Source organism: Sturnus vulgaris, chromosome 2 (assembly GCF_052056855.1).
Source record: "Sturnus vulgaris isolate bStuVul1 chromosome 2, bStuVul1.hap1, whole genome shotgun sequence".
In the NCBI taxonomy this organism is placed as follows: Eukaryota; Metazoa; Chordata; class Aves; order Passeriformes; family Sturnidae; genus Sturnus; species Sturnus vulgaris.
In genome coordinates, this window is record NC_142244.1 from 50,840,840 (window position 1) to 50,862,181 (window position 21,342).

A 21,342-nucleotide genomic window follows, 5' to 3' on the forward strand; every position below is an offset into this window, starting at 1 on the left:
CCGAGCATCCCGAGCATCCCGCGCATCCCGCGCATCCCGCGCATCCCGCACATCCCGAGCATCCCGAGCATCCCCGCACATCCCGGTGCTCCTGCGGGACTGCCGTCGGGATACAGGCACGGCGCCGACCCCCAACTCGCTCAATCCTGGCTCCTGTGTGATTGCGGAGGAGATGCCCTGCTTTTTTATATTCTTAGGGAACGAAACGTGACACAGAAGTTCCTTGTAAATTCTTTCATGCATTAGCTAAATCGCTGATGACTGATTTTATTTGCTTTTTTTTTTCCATAGAGTTTCCAGCAAACACTTTCTGTTTGTTTTTTTTTTTTTAAGACAGAAAACTTAAAAAATCTTCAAAAAGTTAGGGAATGGTCTGGAACACAGGTCTAATGAGGAAAGGCTGAGGGAGTTCAGCCGGGAGGAAAGGAGGCTCATGGGGGGACATTATGGTTCCCTACAACTACCTTAAAGAAAGTATGGTGAGCTGGGGATCAGCCACTTCTCCTGGGTAACAAATCAGAGGATGAGAGGAAATGGACTCAAATTACGTCAAGGGAAGTATAGATTGGATATCAGGAAAAATTTTCTTCAAGAAAGGATTAGTCATGCGTTGGAACAGGCTGCCCAGGGAAGTGATTGAGTCACTATCCTTGGAAGTATTTCAAAGATGTGCAGATGTGGCACTTCAGCACATGATTTAGTGGTGGACTTGGCAGTGCTGGATTAATGCTTGGACTTGATGACCTTAGAGGTCTTTTCCAACCTAAGTGATTCTATGATTCTCTGATTTTGGAAAAAAAAACAAAAAACAAACCAAACCAGAAAAAAAGCTTGGGTTTCTTTTTCCTAAGAACAACTCAGACAGCGAAAACTTCTTTTTTAGAACACCTTCATGTCGGTTGTGCCCCTGTTTATTATAGTGGCCTCAAAAGTATTTCTTCAGAAGAGATATTAAATTAGAACATGTTGTCACAGTGAGTAAACTATTTCTATTTATCCAGTGCAAGTCTCAGCAAAGGGTTCTGCTGGTTGGCAACATCCACTTTACGTCAGCTTCTGTAGTGAAACCACACTGCCTCTCCTAAGAATTTTGCTTCCCTAGTCCTCTCAAAACTAATCTATGCCTTAATCTAAAAGATCTTCTTCAACATATGAGAAACTGAGAAAACTACTGGCAAGACCCACTTATTCCAATGGAGTCTGACACAAGCAACACGGAAAACTGTCTACAAATTCATTTTCTGTCTTTTAAATTTTCCTCATCTTTTCATCAACCTTCCATTTTCAGGTCCCAGATGAAAACAGCTGCAAGAAATTTGCTCTTTCATGTTTGTTTTTTTTTGGGTTTTTTTTTTGGTTTTTTTGTTTGTTTGGTTTGTTTTTTTTTTTTTAATAAATACGTAATAACTTGGTCACTGCTTTAATTTTTCTTCTGTCCTGTTATGTCCTGAGAAATTTTGGTACAGATTTCAGCAAGCTTCATCTTTTGGATAAAATTATGCTTTTCAGTGCTAATATCTGTCTTCTTAGAGGACAACAGTCAGCAGCCCAGCCTATAGCTCATTGTAATTATAAATTACATAGAGATTTTATAAAAGAATAATTGAGATGGCTGAAGTTTTCAAATAAGGTATCACATGGGGCATGTCTTTTTCATTAATCTGTTGGAAAACCAGACAAAAACTTACCCCAAAGAACAGGTGAGTCAGCAGATACTCCTGTTCTTTACTGATTACTTACAGGTATGTTAGTTTTAGTGTCTTATGTTGCAAAAATAAGTTAACAATTAAAGGAAGTGCAGGTGTATTTTTCACATGATACTATTACATATTCAATGTTATTAATTTTGCCATTGACTTTATTGCAGACCAATATCCAAACCATGACTTGTGATAAGCATTGTGATTTCAGCATGCATTCAGTCAGGAAGAATAAGAACCTAGTTTGACTGCTCAGGCTGGTGCTCATGGGGAGCTCCCTGAAATCCCTGCTGCTTTCGCCATGTTTTGGGCCATTCCAGCCACTTGTGATGCACTTTGCAAAGAATAACTGGGACTGCTGAGGACACCCTTTTTGGGAAGTGGCTGAAAAGTGGCTGAAAATACAGTGAACCTCAGCTACCATGGCAACCTCTCTGAGGAAGAGCCTATACTGTGGCTGGTTCTTCTTCTGCTTCTTGTCCACATCTTCCGTTCTCTCAAAGGAGCTTCTCAGCTCACACCTTTCCACCCCACTAAATATGGTGGACAATGAGCCACATTAGGAAGTGTTTTGCCAGCAGACAGAGGTCCTTTGCCTCTACTCAGCACTGTCAAGGACACACCTGGAGTCCTGTGCCAAGGTGTGGGTTCCTCAGTGTAAGAGAGACATGGGCATACTGGAGAAAGTGCAGTGGAGTGCCACAAAGATGATAATGGGACAGGAACATCTCTCCTGTAAGGAAAGGCTGAGAGAACTGGGATTGTTCAGCACAAGAAAGAGAAGTACAGGTACAAACACCTGAAGGGAGGGTGCAAAGAGGATGGAGCCAGGCTCTTTTTGGTTGTGTCCAGTGACAAAGAGGCAATGAGCAACAGATGTTTCCACCATGTGGGTGCCCAAATATGGACACACATTGCCCAGAGACGTGGTGGTCTCTACCCTCAGAGGTATTGAAATGCAGCTGGACAGGATCCTAAGCAGCTGGTTTTAGGCTGCTCTGCTTGAGCAGTGGGGTTGGACCAAATGACCTCCAGGGATCCCTTCCTCAACCCTGCTGTGATTGTGTGAACAACTGCACACATTTGTAGGCAAAGAAGCACTGGTGTGATGCCACCACAGAGGCCTCCCACAAATCAGAAAGTGGCATTTTCCTTGACTGTTCTCTAGAGGATGTTTGCTCATGGGAATGGCATGTTTGTGCTATTAAGAAGCTGGATAGACAACCCTGAAGAAGGTAAACAGATCTGTCTCATCTAATGACATAAGTAAGTTTGCTTTAACTCTTCTCTTCTTTTCTTTTTTTTTAACTGCTCTGTGTTTAAGTACTCCAGTCTCATTACCTGACACACTCTAGCACTTCTACTGACATTAGTGGAATTATTAACTTCTTGCAAGCAAAGGCTACTTTAACTTAAGTATCCAAAGGTAAAGGTATAAGAGTCCTCACACACATTCAAGAAAGAGAAAAAGATTTGCCTGAAGCAGAAATGAAAACAGAAGATGGCAGATAAAGAACTGATACTCCTTGCCATCCTTGTATGGTAAAACTTCCCTTTTAAATAAAAACAGGTTTCTATAACTGGTTAGATGATATTGTCCTTACTTCCCTGGAAGAGGGAATAAGGAGGGAACACAGAAGGTCTGAGATGTGTATGGAGGAAGAATGGACAGAAAGAGGAAGAGTGGGAGAGAACAATTTTACTGCAAAATGAGAAAAGACAAAAGTAAATCTAAGGTATAAAAAAATAATAGTTGCTATTTGGAACTAAATATGGTAAACATTAACAAAATTAATACTAGTTATTCTTATATGTCTCATTAGGAGGTTAGGGTTAAAAATAATTGCAATTCCAAAGCAGTTGTAGAAATGTAAAATCCAATATATTCCTTACAGAGCATGTTGTAACAATAAATCACTTTTCAAACTAGCCCTTGTATCTCACACACTAGAAATCTTATCTACGGACAAAGGAGTAAATACTGTCTCACTTTTACAACAGCAATGAAGCTAAATATCCAGGCAATAAGCTATCTTCTCTGTCTGTTTGCCGTGCTCATTTTTTTAGCAGTTTTAAAGGAAGAGTTTCAGAAAACCTAAATCAACCCAGTGATCTAAACCAGCTTCTCAGATGAAATGTGAGTTTCATAAAGTTTCAGGTATTTTGAGAGATACGTTTTCAGAAGCCTGTGAGCAAGAGGTGCTCCATGCTATATAATTTTGAGAGTCATTATAGGAAGGGCTCCTGAAGCTGATGCTGCAGCAGGAGACAGGATGCCCACAGCTCTGCTCTGGTGATAAACCTGCCTCTGCTGAGCAGACACAGCAGCAGCACCCACCCAACACTGGGCAGATTGGGGGCAGCCCTGGAAGTCGAGCTGCACTCTGGGCATCTTCCTGCTTCTCAGTAGCTTGCAATATATGTAACCAGAGAAATTTTCTGAAAAAAAAAAAAAATGGGAAAAGCAAATGGCTCCAAACCTCAAAAGAAAAAAAAACCCATAGTTTTAAGTTGCATTTACTTCCATTGGAAAATAACCGTTTTCCTGCACAGTCTTTTCACCTTCAGGAATCTTCAGAAGTGACACGTTATCTTCTGATCCATGAAATACATGGTGATGGATGACCATGAATATGTGGTCTGCTGGACCCAACAGTTTCCCTGAGTGAGCAGACCATGTACTGGCCTTATCCAACATTCACATCCAGCTTGCACCCAAGTTTTTGCATCTTTCGGGAAAGAGACAAGATCAAACTTGATTCCCCCTGGGGTGCTCATTGATTTCACCTTCCTGCCAGTGGCAGAGCTCAGTGCCTGAACTTGCTCTGGAATGTTTGTCAGCTGTTTTGTTGGAGAGAAATCAGTGTAATTCTGGGAGTTGAACAGATCCTGCAGGTGGCTGGGTCACACACATTTCTGGGTTCTCCTCCAAAAGAATTGTGCTGGCCCATCTCATATTTTCCAGGATCTCTGCCATAGGAATGTAATGGAAACTTGTAGGTTCTGTGAGGGAATTATCAACAGTATTGCTCCATAATTTTTGTGCAGTCAGACACACTATAATCTAACCTGGATCTTGTTGGGATCTGAGTTTTCAGTCCTTACTCATATACAATTTCCTCGCATTTGCCAGTCACAGGGAGATCTTAGGCAGCTTCTCACATCTTCATTTCTCTCAGGTGCCCTGAAACTGGGTTTCATGAACATCTCTCAGCAAGAAAGGGGTGCAATTTGAAAAAAGGAAACAGGAGTGGTTGTCATTGGAAAATTTCCTCTGATGAGAAAGGTCACTGAAAGTTTGTTTTTACAAAATTCTCCAATTTGTAAAACAGAAAACTACTACTGCCTCTGCTCTCAAGCCCCATCCATGTTCCCGCCTCATCCACTAATACAAGGCTAATTTTATGCTAGATAACATTCCCTTCAGCCACAAACTCTTGTTTGGGATGACCAGAAGAATGTAAGATGAGAAACTGGAATAGTGCTTTTAATGTATATAGTTGTATTTACATATATGTTGTATTGTATATATTGTTTTCTGAAGTTCTTGGGATTAAATTTCTTGCTGTTGGGGAGTATTTATTTCGAGCAAATAACACAGGCAAGAAGCTTGTTCTTTCTTGAAACTTTTGCAGTTCTGAGCTTGTAATTTTAAGACTGATCTGCTGCCTTAAGTCTAAAGATATTGTGGATATTTTCCTCCAGGGGTTATTACAGTTTAGCTTTCCTTTGCTGGTGAAGTGTTACCATTTCTGATGACACTGGTTCATCATACGGATACCATCTGTTGTCTGCACAATTTATTACTCAGTCTTATCTCTAGACAAATGATTCTTAAAGGGAACACAGGCGTTTTTAAGAAAGTATATATAATTCATTAAATGCTTAACATTATTTACATCAAAATTGTTATTAAGAGTGATCTGTTAAGAGACACATATGGAACCAGCAGTTCTCAGAATTTTTGCTGTCAGCTCTGTCTCTGACGCTTCAGATCCTAGCTGTTTTGTATGTCCAAAAGCATTTGTATTTTTTCCCCTATAATAGCCAGCCTTATGAGAAGAAACACTGCCTCCCTGTACACCTTGCCTTGACTAAATAATATCTCAACAGAAAGCACACCAGTCCTCCTAGAGGACAATCACATCTTGGGCCCCTCACACCTTTTGCTCTCTCTGAAGAACTGTCTCTTAGCCATGCTGACAGGGGCCTTTGAGCACCATCACATCCCAGATACTAATAATTTGTATTAATTTTGTTATGCAGCCTGCAAAAGCAGCAAGGTTCAGTCAAGAAGAAAACACAGAAATCCCTCTTTGACAGGGTTTGTATCAGCAGTCATGCAAAGCATGAGATCATAAAATACTAATTTTCATTTTTACTCCACCTTCTCTTCAAATAGCTCACGTAGACTTTCAACCATGAAACCATGAATGAATAATATCTAACAATTGCTCTTTGAAGTAGATATTATTATCTTTGTATATGGAGCTGAAAATGGACCATAGGTTGTAAAAAAACTTTCAGAGATATGCACCAGAACTATATCAATCAGGAAAAAAACATGCACTCAGTCCTGGATTTTGAATCAGCAAGATCATTTTTGATAGGAACAAGCCATTAATTTTAGAGAAAAAACAGTTTCAGGCATTTGAGATGGAAGCAAATGCTATTTCCTTTTTTCTTAACAGTTAATTGCTGGGTTGATTTTCAGTAGAGGAAACCAAGCTTTACATTCCAAGACTCTTCACTCTAACAGTAAACAAAGGTACATTCTATATATTAATATCATGCCTTCTTTTATTTAGATCATTAACAACAACAACACCTGATAAGACAACGATGCATCATTATATTTCGCTCTACTAAGGTATCTGATTCACAGATTATTTATGTGGGAACTTGCAGGTATATTATTTAAAGTGTTAAGGTCAAGCTAGCATTAACAACAGGAAATACATTTACACCAGAAGAAAGAGAACCAAAAAAACCCCAGTAATTTAAATACTTTTTGCCTTGAGCATAAAATGTGTTAGATGCAGTAAGAGCAAAAGTCAGGCTGGGCTGGGAGAGATTAGGGTGATGGGAGGAAGAAGAGCATCTCCAGAAGAGAGAAGAAAGAGACAAAATAAAAGATTCAAGAGAAAAATAAATCGAAGGAGAAAGAAAGGAAAGATTTGAAGGGATGCAGTGAGAGTGGGAAATGGAGACGAAAGGGTGCGAGGAGTGTGATGAGGAGACCTCACCTGTGAGCTGAAATGGAATTCCAGTGGAGCAGCCATGGAGCCAGCTCGCTGTCATGGCTGGTGGTGCCCTGCAGTCCCCTGGCCCCACAAGTGAAACTCAGTTTGCAGGTGGTTGCCTTAAGGGTGCATGTCACTGCCCACAGTGAAACCACTTCTTCAAAAGAGAGGGCTTAAGACCTGAGCCACAAGGAAACGGCTGTGGGACGTGGAGAAGAGGGGCCTCTCTGGGGGTCAGGGAGCATCTTCTGTCAGAGGATGCCTCCACCAAGCTGAGCAGCTGCCTCCACCTCAGCTGCTCAGTCTTGAGTCCTTTGCTTACACAAAGACATGTTTTCTCATGTAAATTTGGTGCAGAAGACTTTTTGCTGTCTCACTTCAACTCTTATTTTTGAAGCAGTTACAATTTCTGCTTTCATGTGCTGGGAGTAAGTATAATTTCTACAAGTCCTGATGAGGGGAAGAGCAAGTGTTTTGCCAAGCTAAAGAGCTCAAAAAAAAAATTCCAAATGAAGTTCGTGTGACACCATGGGAATACCCAGCCACATCTGTTGTGGCGAGCCGAGGGAGGTTTCCCGTGCTTGGTGAGCACTCGCTCTGCTGGTGACAGAGGACCTGCTGCGGTCACCTCTGAGATCCTGGGGGCTGCCACCCGGGCAGGGAGTGGGCTTGCGGCATGCGGCTGTGCCTATACCAGGGGGAAAAGGGAACTAGCACTGTTTGCAGGAAGGTTCGGAGTGAGCTACAGCTGCTCTGAAGTTGTTGCACAGATTACTTGTCGAGAGGATGAAAACAAAGGCCTCCAGGCTCAGATGCGAGACTGCAGATGCAGAGTCCCTCTGCCCTCAGCTTGTCCCTGCTTGCCACCTTCCTTGGAGCATAGTGCTTCAGGAGCTGCCTCCTCATCGGCTCCAGGTTGCTCGTGTGAAAGAGGTTAAACTGACCCTTGTGTAGCTCAGCTTGCTGGTGCCAGCAAGCCCCACCGATTTGTACCAGAACAGGACATTGCAGAGGGGCAGACAGATCTCCCTACCTTGCACAGCTATGCATCCGGGCAGAAAGCAGTTCCAGTTCTAAGGATTAAGTGGGAGCATCTACCCTATGATCCCCCAGGATAGACCAGGGGATTTGTATTATTTGCTTGGCTGTTGCATTTTATATATAAAGTTACATTTTCTTATTCATTCAGTTGTTATTTTTACTTGCTAAGGTCTAGTTCATTCTGCAATTGTTCAGAACCCAGACAAAAAGAATCCCTAAGCCAGTAAACGCAGTGTTGGCAAAGTATTCTCAGAAACATCTCAGAGATTATATCTAGATCTTTTATTTTCTATTGATACCTGGTATCAGTAATAAAATACCTTCTGCATTAGGGAAGTCAAAATAAAAATGCAGATGAATCAAAACTAGATAGACATACCATAGCTAAAAGAAGACACAGAAAACATCCTGAAGGTAACTGTAGGGGCAATAGGGCATAGAGGACAGCATTGTTCATGGATATGAATGCATGATCTCTCACAAGACTGCCTTAGACACACTGACTGACTGAATAGCATTGTACTGTGGTGCTGAACACAAGTTTGTGTATTTTACAGTGCAAAAGGAGCTGAAATAATATGAAAATTAGGAAGGTACGTATTTGCAAGGATGCAAAAATGAGACAAGGAAGGATAAGATTCCATGGGCATTAAAGAAATCGATGCAAACAGGAAAATACCATGCTGGCAACAAGCTTTCTTTCCTGGCAGGTTGCCCCTTTTTTTTCCACAGCCTGCACTAGTGCATAGTCCCTCGAAGATTGCCTAGTCCAGTGCCATACTCAAAATATGATCAGCTAGCACAGGCTGCCCCAGAGCACATCCAGTACAGTTTTAAATACCATCAGGGATGGAGAGTCCACAACTTTCCCCAGCAATCTATTCAGCACTTAAACCACCTCACAGTATAAAAATGTTTCCTGATATTCGGAGTGAACTTCCCGTTTCAGTTTGTGCACATTGCATCTGCTCCTGTCACTGGATACGACAGAAATGAGTCTGGCTCCCCCATCAGAAATTTATACACATTGATAAGGTTCCCCCACAAGCCTTCTCCTCTACAGGCTAAACAGTCCCATCCATTTCACCCCCAATCCCTTACCAGATACCCCAATCCATTATCATCTTTAGAAGAAAAGGAAGACCTAAGGAACTACAGACCAGTGTAGTCACTGTAGTCAGTCTGTGTCTGTCAATATCATGGAGCAGATCCCCCTAGAACTATGAGAAGGCATGTGGAAAATAAGGAGGTGACTGGTGACAGAAACATGACTTCACTAAGACTAAACGGCATCTGGCAAATCTGGTGGCCTTCTAGTATGGGGTTACAATTTTGGTGTATGAGGGAAGAGTGACTGACACCATTTACCTGGACTTGTGCAGAGAATTGGACACTATCCTGCATGAAACTTTGTGTCTAAACTGGAGAGACATGAATTTGACAGAGACACCAATCAGTGGTTCAAGGAATTGGCTGGATGGTTACACTCAAGGAATTGCAGCCAATGACTTGTCCAAGTGGAGAACAGTGACAAGTGGCGCTCCGGAGGGATTGGTTTTGGGACCCAATCAGTTCAAGATCTTTATCGGTTACATTTTGCACTCTGCTGTACCTCTTTTAACCCTACATATACATACAGGTTTTGCCCTCAGAAAACAGGGGTAGACAGTTTGTACTTCTGTTCTGAAAATAACAGACATCTTTCCCAGCCACAGAGTGCTCACTGTCAGTAGGGTGGCCTGACAAAGACCTGTCTAAACACACTTAACAGGCAAGTGGATACTTGTCCTTTGATTTAAAATTGCCAAGTGACCTAAGTGTTTTGTTTTCTCCTTCACCTGATGCATTCAGCACTGGTAGCTGCTAGGATTCCATTGAAGATATTTTGCTTTTTTGTGGTTCAGACAAGAAGAAATTACCATTTAGTAATGAAAATCTGTTGCTGGTGATTCAGCTGATCTGGTATCAGAAGTCATAATACATACGTCAGGTTTTCAGTGTAAAAGCTTCTGTGGAAAATGCCATCAGCTAGGACAGTTCACATCTACTGGACTAAGCCAAAATATATTTATAAATTCTGCCGTATTAACTTATTCCTAAAGATGCTGGACTGGGGTCAGAAAGGGTTCAATGAATGTACCATACACATGTATATGACTGTAAAGTATTCTTTGAGTGAGCAGGGCTTTTTCCCACCACGAGATAATGGTTTCTGTTATCAAGTATTTTATCTAGCTTATGTCACATCCTGGTTGGCCTTCACTGCAACGGGTAGATAAAGCCTGTGCCAGTGGGAGCAGCCACATGGTTAAGAAATTCTCTAGCTAAACCATATGATCGGATTACCAGCACAGTGAAACTAGACTTACATTTTAGTGCTCATTCTAATACTAATTCTAGCTTAGGGCTAGACCTCCCCTCCATACATTATTAATATAAGTGTTAGCATACATTATTAATCCAAGTGTTAGGAAGAGCACTTCAGGGTCAACTCCTGATTTGCGGCTTAATTTGAATTCAAAACTTCACTGAGTTGAAATTAATTTCTTTTTGCACATGAATGGGAGTCTGGTTGGGAGCAACACCTGGTATTCTTCCAGATACTGTTAGTAAAGACAACTGCCCACTTAGAGACCCATTAATATTGCCACAGCTGGTCAGTGCATGCAGTCCAATATCCTGACTGCCATATTACTGATTCTCAAATATTTCAAAGGCAGATGAAAAACTCCCTAATTTTGTGGAATAATCTCCTCAAGAGTGGCAATCTCCCTCTGACTTCACACAGCAGCTGGTGTATATTAGCCGAAGTATCAGGCTTTGCTTGAAAAAAATACAAACTATTAGCAATTATGAAAAATGCATAAACACTAAATTCTTGTCTAATATTATAATGATAGACTTAAAAGTTAAATTCAGATTATGTGAAAATGTTTTTTAGAAGTATTTCCTTTGATCTGTTTCAATAATACTAAGGCTAGTTTTGTAAGTAGAGATAGCATCATCTAATAGACCCAACTGGTAGTGCTGGAAAAAACCCAGTGTTCACACATTACTTTTTTCAACTACTTGGTTGGTTAAACAAGATTCCTACCTACAAAACTTGTCCTGCTTACACCTTAAAAAAAGGTCAGCCACAGTAACTCTTAGCCTTAAAAAGTATTGTTATTCATTTGCATTATCTGATGCCAGCCTGCACTTAAGGATCTGTTTCCACATGATTTAATAAACATGTTAATTCTGGTTTGACATAAAGAGAAACTGTCACTCTCAATAGCAAACATGGCTTTCTCAAGAGTGGTTCAAATGTTAGGGGGGAGTTGCTTGGCACTTGCAAGCTGATTTGGTTGGAAAAAAGCTCTTGGCAGATGTTTCCTTTCAAGGATTTCCCCATCCCCCTCCCCCCAATTTTTCATCTCGCAATGTTTCATTCTGCATTTCTGGCACAGATCATAAAAACTCTGTCACTTGGCGATGGCTGTGTGCGTCCATACAGCGGTATTTCCCCCCTTCTGGGTTGAAAAGTGTACCACAGTTACCACTTAACTACAAAGTGGGACAAGACCCAGGGGTATCTATCTATTTCTCTTTCCTATTGCTTCCTGAATTTCATGCAAAGTACAGTAACGCTCTCCACAGAGGTGCTAGCTGCAATGATCAGGACACCTAGCTTTGCGATAAAAATAACATCATCAATCACTCCTTTGCAGGAATGCATAGCACATCTCCATGCACTACACAAAGCAGGGGAGCAAGCTGAAGACAGAGAATGGTCTGCGGGCCTCCTCAGCACTGGCTGACCAGCAAGAACAGGCAATAAAAATCAGAACCTGGAGGGGAACACATGATTAATGAGATGATGTCAGGCTCCCATATGGACACTCGCTTCCTGCAGGTCAGTCTTCAGGCCACATCCTTGCCTAAAGTGAACAGAAATGAAGAGACAGGAGAGCTAAAACCTTGCCCGTCACAAAAAGAGGCTCATGCCACCTTGAGCCTCTTCCCATTACTGGTTCTGCTCTGCTGGCCAACACAATGTAGAAAAGATGAGGGACATTTCCAAGTTGGTTTTCTATTTAGCAGCTCAGGTATGGTACTTACGCTGACTTTGATGGGGAGAACACTAACATTCTTGGCACCATACTGCACACCGTATTGCTAGCTGGGCACTCAGGCTGGCAGGATCATGCACTACTGCCCAGTCCACTACCTCAGCTCTTCCCACATCCAGTGGGAATGTTTTGAACCTGAGCTACAGCATGCAGATAGAATACATGTGGGTAGTGCATACACTACCCATTTGTGTCCTTGTTCCTAACCTCACCGTGTAGATGTAATATTAGACGTATGCAGAGATCAGCAAAAGAGCTGTGGGAAAAGCAGATTCACAAGGCTGAAAACACAGGTTAGAATACACTTCAGTGATGGGAGTGGCTATGCAACTCAAGTCTTTGCTTGGAAGAATAAACTTCATGTTCAACCAGTTTACCCAGAAAAGGTATTAGCCTATGTGTATCATCAAATCTCTTGTAAGATAATTTGATACCATTAAATCCACAATACTAAAGCACCAGACAAAAGATACACAGATCTGGGGAAAACTCTGGATGAAATCTGAGATTTTTCTTCTCCCTTACCTACATTTTTGTGCCTCCCTTTCAAACCGCTTCAAATGTACATACAACTTTTCTACTCAGTCTGACCTCTGGAGAGGGGAGGGATGTTCTCCAAAGAACATAATTCTTGGAATATGAGGGGAAAAATAGACTATTGACGATAAGGCTTAAGCAGAGGATCATACTGGATTCCTGTCTCCCACCTCACACTTGGCATTACCTCAACAGAACACCTTCTACCTCCCATTTCCCCCCATGAGCCCATGCACCCTAAAGTCCCCATCTGCCTGAGACCTCCACCTTCTGCTGGCATTTTCCCTGGGCACCAATCAGCAGGACAAAGGGAGAGCAAATGCACTCCCAGGCTCTCTCTTCACTGCAGCAGCTGAGGGAAGTGTCACATGCAGGCACCTGTATGTAGCTGCAACAGTGCAAGGAAGCTCTTGTTTTCAGTCCTCAGAGGCGTAACACTAATGCCATGGGGCTGAGTGATACACAACCATGCAGCACTGCGTGCACTTCACCTAAAGCAGCTGGGACCGATCTGTGCACTAAAGCAAACAGATTTTGGTTATCTCAGAAGGCACAAGTTGGACTGAACTGTTTCCCACGACTGAGGCATTTATGAGGTCTTTCTCGCTTGTGCAATCTGTTGCAGTTGGTCTGAGCTCTAACACTGAGATTTTAATGGAGAAACCAACAGGATCTTTCCACCCTTTGGCCTACTTTTCAAGATTAGAGGAAGACAGAAGCTGTAAGCTCTGTGCCATACTTTGAAAGAAAGTAATGTTTTCCCTGTGTGAAAGAAAATGGTTAGGGGATTCAGACTTGGGGAAAGGATGCATAATTTAGTTTGCAGGTAAAAGCTCCTATATGAAGGATGCTCTTCTAAGAAACAGTTTAAACAAATTTGCCTAAACCCTGAATCTAAGGCAAAAACCCATGGCAGAAACCTAAATTTAAGGCAAAAAATTGTTGGGGAATGACAGACAGATGATCTCCTTACTCTGTCTTCTTGGTATACAGTCCAAAACTGAAGCCTGGACTGTTGTAGTCTTGTCTTTTCTCTAGTTTTCTGTCCAAACTTTTTGATCTTGAGATTTCAGCTTAAGGCACGTTCATTTCTCAAGGTCTTTAAACACTCTATCTGAGGAAGAAAGACTTTGATTTGTTCCAATGAGACAAGCTCACTCATTATTTTCAAATGTCTTTTCACACAAACTGTCAAAGCATCTTCTAGGCAGGCCCTGATTTTCTTTTCATTTTTAATAAAAAAGAAGGCTATGATAGACAACAAGCAATCTTAATTTTACAGTAAATGTTTTTCTTACCAAAATAATGTCAAGTGCACTTTAACTTATATTTTCTCAACTACATATACACACGTCATTTCAGTGATTGGACCACAAGCTATGCCAACAACTTGACTGAGTAAAAATCAAAAAAATTAAAATCTTGAGTAGGATTGCAAGATAACCGGTTAAAATTCACACAACAAAATTCTACAAGATCCGGGGAAAAGACTTGAAGCATTTTCTTAAAAACTGCGTCTGGTCACCTGGAGAGGAAGAACCCTTCAGGCCGCGCTCCCGTTATGCCAGCAGGCAAGGCACGGCCAGAGGCTGCCGTGTGGTTTTTCGGCAGGAAAGAGGTGCGAGACATTTGCGGAGGAAAACCGGTTGAGATCCTGGGACCGGCTGAGCTGGGACAACTGGTGCTTTGGCCTCGACCCAGCGAAGCGGGAGAAGGCTCGAGAGCCAGCCAGGCAGAGCGCTCGAGAGCCGAGCGGCGCCGTGCCAGGGGCCGGGCCGTGTGCCGGGGGTCACCTGCCGCCTGCCGCCTGCCACCCCCCGCCACGGGCGGTTAACTCCCCTCGCCGCCCCGGCCCCGCCGGACACCGCGCTCCGCCGCCCGCACCTCCGCGGCTCCGCGGCCCCCGCGCTCCATCCCGCCCTCCCTCCCCCTCCCGCAGCACCGGCTCCCCCTCCGCCTCCCCGGCCCGGCCGGCCGCGCTACCCAGGATGCTCCGCGCCGGCGCAGGCGCGGCCGCTCAGGAAGAGGAAAATGGCATAAACAACCCCGAGCGCCGGGACCGCTGAGGAGGAGGAGGCGCCGCCGCCCCGGGCCGCGCGGCCCCTTTAAGAGGCGCGGAGTCGCCCCCTCCTCCTCCTCCTGCCCCTTCCGGAGCCGGACCCGGGGTGACGGCGGTCCCCGCGCCCCTTCCCCCTGCCCGCCCCCTTCCCCATGGTGCCGACCCCGGCGGCGGGGCGGTTGCCATGAACAGCAGCGGCCTGCCCTGCTCGTCGCCGTCGCCTGTGGTGGGGCCGCCGCCGGGGGCGGGGGTCGGCGTGGCGGGTCCGGCGGCCGGCGGGGCGGGGGCCGGCGGCGGCGGCGGGGCCGTGAAGCTGAAGTTCTGCCGCTACTACGCCAAGGACAAGACCTGCTTCTACGGCGAGGAGTGCCAGTTCCTGCATGAGGAGCCGGGCGCCGCCCCCGCCGGCCCGGGGCCCGCCGCACCCCCGCTCGGCGGGCTCCCGCTCGGCATCCCCCCGCCCGCCGCTGCTGCCGGGCCGGGCTACTCAGCGCACGGGGCCAGCTCGGGCCCGGCGGCAGCGGTGGTGGGGCCTAAGAAAGCCGAGCTGGGGGCGGGAGGCGGAGGCGGCGGCGGCGGCGGGGGGCTGGATGGCCCGCGGCTGGCGAGTGAGTGCGGCGGGGCGGCCCGGGGGTGGGGTGGGGGGGCGCTGCCGGGAGGGGGCGGCGGGCGGCGCGCTGTTCCTCATCCCCGACACGCCGCGGTGCTGCCGGAAACAAATAACAACAGCCATGGTGGTGGCGGGGGACCCCCGGGCTGCCCGCCCGGCTGCGGCCGTCCCGGACGGGCCAACGGCGCTGCGCCGGCTGCCCGCAGGAGACCCGGCCCATACTGGTGGGGAGGAGCGGGCAGGTGTTTGTAGGAAGGGGCTCCTCCTGTGTGGCTTTAAAGGGGTTCCCGGGCAGCTGTCCATCCGTCCTTCTAGCGCTAGGCTTAGTGCAGGTTCACAGGTACTCCCTGCCCGACGTCAGACCGGGAGCAGGGAGGCAGCTTCTTTCTGAAGCCCTTGGATGGGCTCTTCTGAGCAGCGTGTATTGAGTGTCGGCTCTTAGAAGTTTTAAACGCTCCAGCTAAAATACGACGTTAAAATTACAAAAATATTTGACAAATTGCGATTCACCTTATCGTGAGAAAGAATTTATGTTGCTGGTGGCAGAGCATTGGAACAGGCTGCCCAGGGAGATTATGGAGTCTCCCTGTCTGGAAATATTCAAACCCCACCTGGACGGGTTTCTGTATAACCTGCTGTAGGTGATCCTGCCTTGGCAGGATATCCCCAGATCCCTTCCAACCTTAATGTTACTATGCTTCTGTGATAGGTGTCTACATTATTTACTACTGTGAGCAGAAATTGTTTCAAAATTTTTTCTGAGGTTTTCCAGCCCTCATGCGCAGCCCGTTTTCAAATGGTGAGAGTTCAGATAGCCTGTATGTCGTGCAGAGCTGCACTGCTGTTGCTGGTCGGTTGTGCATCCTCCTGATGTGCAGGCCAATAGTTAGATGGAGCTTGCAGTAAACTGATTTTAATAACCATTTGTTTTGTAGGTGAAGCAGCATTTGGCAGGCTAAGAAAACATGCTTCTTCAGAAAAGCCGTGCCTCTTTACATGAGTATATTAAGTTTGGCTGCGTTATTGATTTTTGACACAAACCTGGCATTTATGTACATTAAATTATTTAGCTACTAAATGGTCACCACCATATTTTTTCTGAAATTAAGATGCAACCATGCTGAACATCCTGCATGTAGGTTTTTAGTGCTTGATAAGTCTTTCAGGGTCCTGCAATTGTTGTTTTGCCAGGTGTGGTTAGGTTGTGCTGATGAGTATTAGCTCTATAGTTGGTAGCTTCTCAGTGTCTTATATTAACGCAATGCTGTCATGTCTTCCCTTTCAGGAGAAGATCTTAAACTGCTGCATAAGGCTTTCTATTAAAAGTCTTCCAGATTTTTGTTAAACTTAAGCTATTCAAGCTGAAGGCTCTCTTGCCTTTTTTTAAAATTAAATAGAAATATGTTGGAGGGATTCAGAAGCAATAAGTCAATCATTGTTAATTTTTCTTTTGGATGGAGTTTGGTGTGAAACACACTTTTTCCCTGTGTGAAAGAAAATGCTTAGGGGATTCAGATTTGGGGACAGGATGCATAATTTAGTTTGCAGCTAAAAGCTCCTATATAAAGGATGCTCTTCTAAGAAACAGTTAAAAAAAATTTGCCCAAGCCCTGAATCTAAGGCAAAAACCTTCAGAATTTGTGTGTTGGGAGTTGGTATGGCTCAGCAGTTAAATTATTTGAAACACTTGCATCTATTGTATGTGCTTGCTGCAGTAATATGCAGTTGAGGAGTGAGGGCACCAAGAATGGAGAAGCCCACTATGATGCTGTCAATGCTTGCCTGCTGGGAAGGCCATATCACTTGGTGTAGGGGGCAAAAGCTTCGACTGGTAGGAGATCTTGAAGGACACTCGCTGAGAAAAAAGAGCCCAGAAACGAAGGAGAGGGAAATTTAATTTGAAAAGCCAGGAAATGGGCCTAGTCTCACTTCTAAACTTCTTTGCTTTAGGATGCATTTGTGAAAAAAAAAAAAAAAAAGAAAATAATTATTCAAAATCTGAAGCTGATGTGTATAGATACTGATAAGCTAATATCTAAATTCCTTACCATGCTGCTAGCCTGTGGTGTTAACAGGATGATTTCCAAGTGGATGGAATCAAAGTTTTATTTCTGTGGATGTAGGAAGTAAGATGCAAAGTTATATTAAAAAAGTTCTGAGGTTAAGAATATGAAATTGGGAATTGCCCAAAATCACCTGCCTGTACAGTCACTGACAGTCTAATTCAGAAGTATTTGGTAGTCTTAGTGTGATTGTGGATGCCACCTTCTCTTTCTCCTTCCTCACTGGACTCCAGCATCATTCAGTGCACAGAGCAGATAATGCTCATTGACTAATTAACTGGGTAGTCCTATTTATTGTTAAAAGTGGGTCAGTGCCTCATTCTAACATGCGTGTTACTCTAATCCTGCTTTGAGTACAGGATTATTAATTTACTTATAGGTTTTTCTGTGGTAATCACAAGGGCTCCCCAAATACCAACATTTTCATCACATGGGTGGTAGGAATGTTGAGTGATGAGGAGATGGTGAACAGTGAAAATGCAAGGAGTATTCCAGTGTATAAGTATTTCACTATTAGAGTATGAAGAGGAATGAGCAGCTGACATCCTCAGAGCTAACCAGGAGGAGTTTCTCAGGTGATGTGTGGTTAAGCTGTTCTGTACCTGTAGATGTTTTGAGTGCTAACATATGACAGAATTCCAGAAGTGATCAGATAGTCTTGGAAGAAAACTCTGCTTGAGATTATTAAATACAAAAAATTCCCATCTCTGGATCAGACTCATCTTCCCTTACATATATATATATGGCTGAAAGCCTGTTGGGAAATCCTGCTTTATCCTTGCCTCATATTTACTACAGCTACTGCTGTCCAATGTCAGAGATGAGGTAGCAGGCTTAATGTGGCTTTGGCTTGATGGGTGGGCAAGAATGAGGAGCAAGACTGACTGAGCCCATGAGCCCCACCCACTCTCAGAAGGTAGCACTGCTGCCCACTGCCCTCAGACTATTTTGCATGGACCATGTGTTCAAAGCACCATTCCTGCTTCTTCCACCGGAGTTGAGTGCTCAGTGTTCTGCATGGTTCACCTTCTGTGAGTAAGGTGACCAGCTGACTGCATACAGAATAGGGAATGAAGTTGATACTGCCTATCTAAAATTTTATTTTAAAAAATTAATCCTTTTTACATAGAGCTTCTGTGACAAAATAAGGGAAAAAGGAAAATAATGCATTTTCTCCAAATTTGGTAGCTACTTAAATTTGCACATGGTGCTTTTCTAATCGATATATGTCCCACGTGTCAGAAGGCTATAGAAGGAGCAGAGGTGGGGAAATGGCTGATACTTGCTGTTTAGGGGAAAGTATGATTGATTAACAGGATTTAAATGAGTAGCCAATGGAAGATGGGTAGAGGGCATGGTAGTATGAAGAATTTCTCTTCTAGTGTGTGCCCTCTGTTCACTGTGGCACTTTGCAGCTTTACTAAGCAGCAGACCAGTAGCCGCCTTTGCTGCATGCAGCAGGCTCATTCCTAGGCCATCATCCCATCTCAGTGCTGAGGGAAGTGTTGTAGTATTAAAATGTATCATTCCTATACCTAAGTCAGACAAGTTAAAGTTGGATGGACAGCTGTTGTCGTATTTGTTAGCTTTCAGGTAGTTGAACCAGTGTAATACTCTTTTGCATGTAGACCTCATATTATGTATTGATAGATACAAGCTGAAGTATGGATCCAAATGTTTGCTAATTTCTGCCCCATTTTTGCTGTGAACTTCACAATACATAGTACTCACCCTTTCCTTCTGACTTCTGATTCCTACGAAACACTGGGGTGCTGAGCTGAGGAGTGCCAGGTGTGCCCTGGTCCCAGTGGCACCGCAGAGCTGCCTGTGAGGAGCTGGCCACAGCAGGGGTGCTACTGCTGTGTGAATTTCCAGTGCCAGAGCCTAGCCCACCCTCTCTCTCACTGTGACACGTTTACATCTGGTTCTCTGCTGGAAAGCCTTTTGCGGAGCCCTCGTAGGAAATCTGTGGTTGGAAAACAGGCCTGTGTTTCTGCAAGGTGGCATTTTTCTATGGCTGCTGAGAATAGCCCATCTGTGAATAGACTTTATAGCCAGCCTGCAAGAAGGTGGAAAGGGACATTAAGACTTGGCGTGTGTTGGGTTGGCCTAATAAAAGCATTATGTTTGTTTTCACAGCCCTAATAAAAGCATTATTTTGTTTTCACAACCAACCACCTGCATGTTGTATCTAGTCAGGGCAATAGTGGCCACTGCTGTAGCAATTCCATATGCAATTGCTCCATGGTTAGTTTAGTGAGCATTGCAACTTAGGTTTTGTGAAATCTCTAAATACACTGGGCTTGGAGTGGAAAGACACAAACACTTGTGAATTTTCTGCCTTTTAAAGTGTGTTTTATTCTTTACCAGTACATTCCCTTTTAAACAACATGAAGCAGCTGATATAGAAAAAACCGGAAAGACAGCTATTCATCAATACTGATACTAAGGGTAATCTGTTGGATTACACTTCTTCGTGCAGTGAAACTGGTCAGGGTTATTCTAAATGTGGATTTTTCTTATCTTTGGTAACATTTCAATATTTACAGGTTTAAGTGTTTACAGTTATGCAACTTTTAAGTACAAGAATAGTTGCAGTATGTCACGTACTCTTCACTTTTCCTGGGGTTTGTTTCTTCTCCACTTCTGCGGAGAAAATGCGTATTATAGTAAGGGTGTATGGTTGAGAATTTTTTCCAAACATGTTTGTACTCCTGTGAGTGATGCTCCCCCTTCAATTTCCATTATGCCTTTTCCAGGAGTTGATGGATCATACAATTTTCATCTTGCTTTGCTCTGAATATTTTTAAGAAATGAGAGAACAATTCTTAGCGTTTGGAGACCGATACAACTGAGAATTGAAGAGTAAAACTAATAACCAGTTAGAGATGCAGAAGAGGAGATGAAAATTACTGAGTTCACTTAATCACTTTTTTGTCTTGCATGTCAGCTCCAGAAATCAGGCAATTAGACATGGGTTTTCTTTTTGCTTTTATGTGTTTCATGTGAAAATAACGGAATCACATAATACTCTGAGTTGTAAGGGACCCACAAGGATCATTGAGTCCAACTTTTAAGTGGATGGCCTGTAGGAGGAAAATGATTTGGGGGAGCTAAGGAAAATATTCTCCATCTACAAAGTTATTTGGGATTTTAAGGGCAATGAAACTTAAAAGATTACACTATTAATTTGCTTTGATTTTATCTGCTTATATACCTCGTGAGTTTTTCTCTCATTCAGTCAAAATATTTCACAAGAATTGTGGATATCTGAGGAGTATTGGTAATTACTTGTTTCTGGTAGAACCCACCTTGTGTTGGGTACTGAAGAATACTGTAGCACAATTACTCCAGTTGCTGTTTTCCTGCTTCAAAGGCAAACATGAAAAGGAGTGTGAGTGTGTGTGGGGATAGTTATGTTACATGAGCAAGCTCTCTGCTATATCTTAATAATCGGAAGCTTGTTTTCCAAGATTGAGGACATCCCTGTTTAATTTCTGTCTAGGTATTAGAAATGGATTGTTTTAGGTATTGCTGTAGGAGTGGGCCTTCTGGAATGATTTGAATGTCCAGAAAACAGTGACTTTGAGGATTAGCTCAGAAAGGTTTCCATGTATAAGGAAGCAGATAGAAGCAAATTTAGACTGCTGTGGGAAAAGTGGACAACTGGTAAGTGAGGCCAGGGTGATAGACACAAGCATTTCTGTAGAACCTCCAAAGCAGAAAAAATAATTTTGGTGGTGAGGCAGCTGATGAAAAGGGGTCAGTGCAGGGATTTAGATAGTAAGCTGATGTGGCTGATGTTTTCCTGATTTGTTGCTTTCTAGTAAAGATGTAATGCTTTATACCACCAGAAAAATGGTGTGGTGAATCACTGTGTGTGGACCTGAGTATTGTACACGAGTTGAAATTGATCACGCTCTTTTATGTGTGTGTAGGCTTCATGAGTCTTTCAGTAGGTAAAAAAGTTCCAATTA

At 43.6% G+C, this 21,342-nt stretch overlaps 2 protein-coding genes across 7 annotated transcripts in view; one reads left to right on the forward strand and one right to left on the reverse strand.

Annotated features, from left to right (window-relative positions):
* The window catches only part of FLT3 (fms related receptor tyrosine kinase 3), a 50,584-nt gene extending 36,052 nt beyond the window's left edge, over positions 1-14,532 (reverse strand). The window contains exon 1 of the mRNA XM_088159525.1: positions 13,607-14,532. The gene's annotated coding sequence lies outside the window, so the exon portion shown is untranslated. The remainder of the gene's footprint in view (positions 1-13,606) is intronic.
* Positions 14,533-14,676: 144 nt separating this feature from the next.
* Positions 14,677-21,342, forward strand: part of PAN3 (poly(A) specific ribonuclease subunit PAN3) — a 79,704-nt gene continuing 73,038 nt past the window's right edge. For 2 of the 6 annotated variants that reach the window (XR_015801396.1, XM_088159528.1), the window contains exon 1: positions 14,677-15,300. Coding sequence is in view for 5 of the 6 variants with exons in the window: in XM_088159528.1 (XP_088015654.1) it covers positions 14,877-15,300 (424 nt within the window). In the remaining variant the exon portion in view is untranslated. The remainder of the gene's footprint in view (positions 15,301-21,342) is intronic. The other 4 variants (XM_088159527.1, XM_088159530.1, XM_088159529.1 and 1 more) reach the window with 3 other exon arrangements.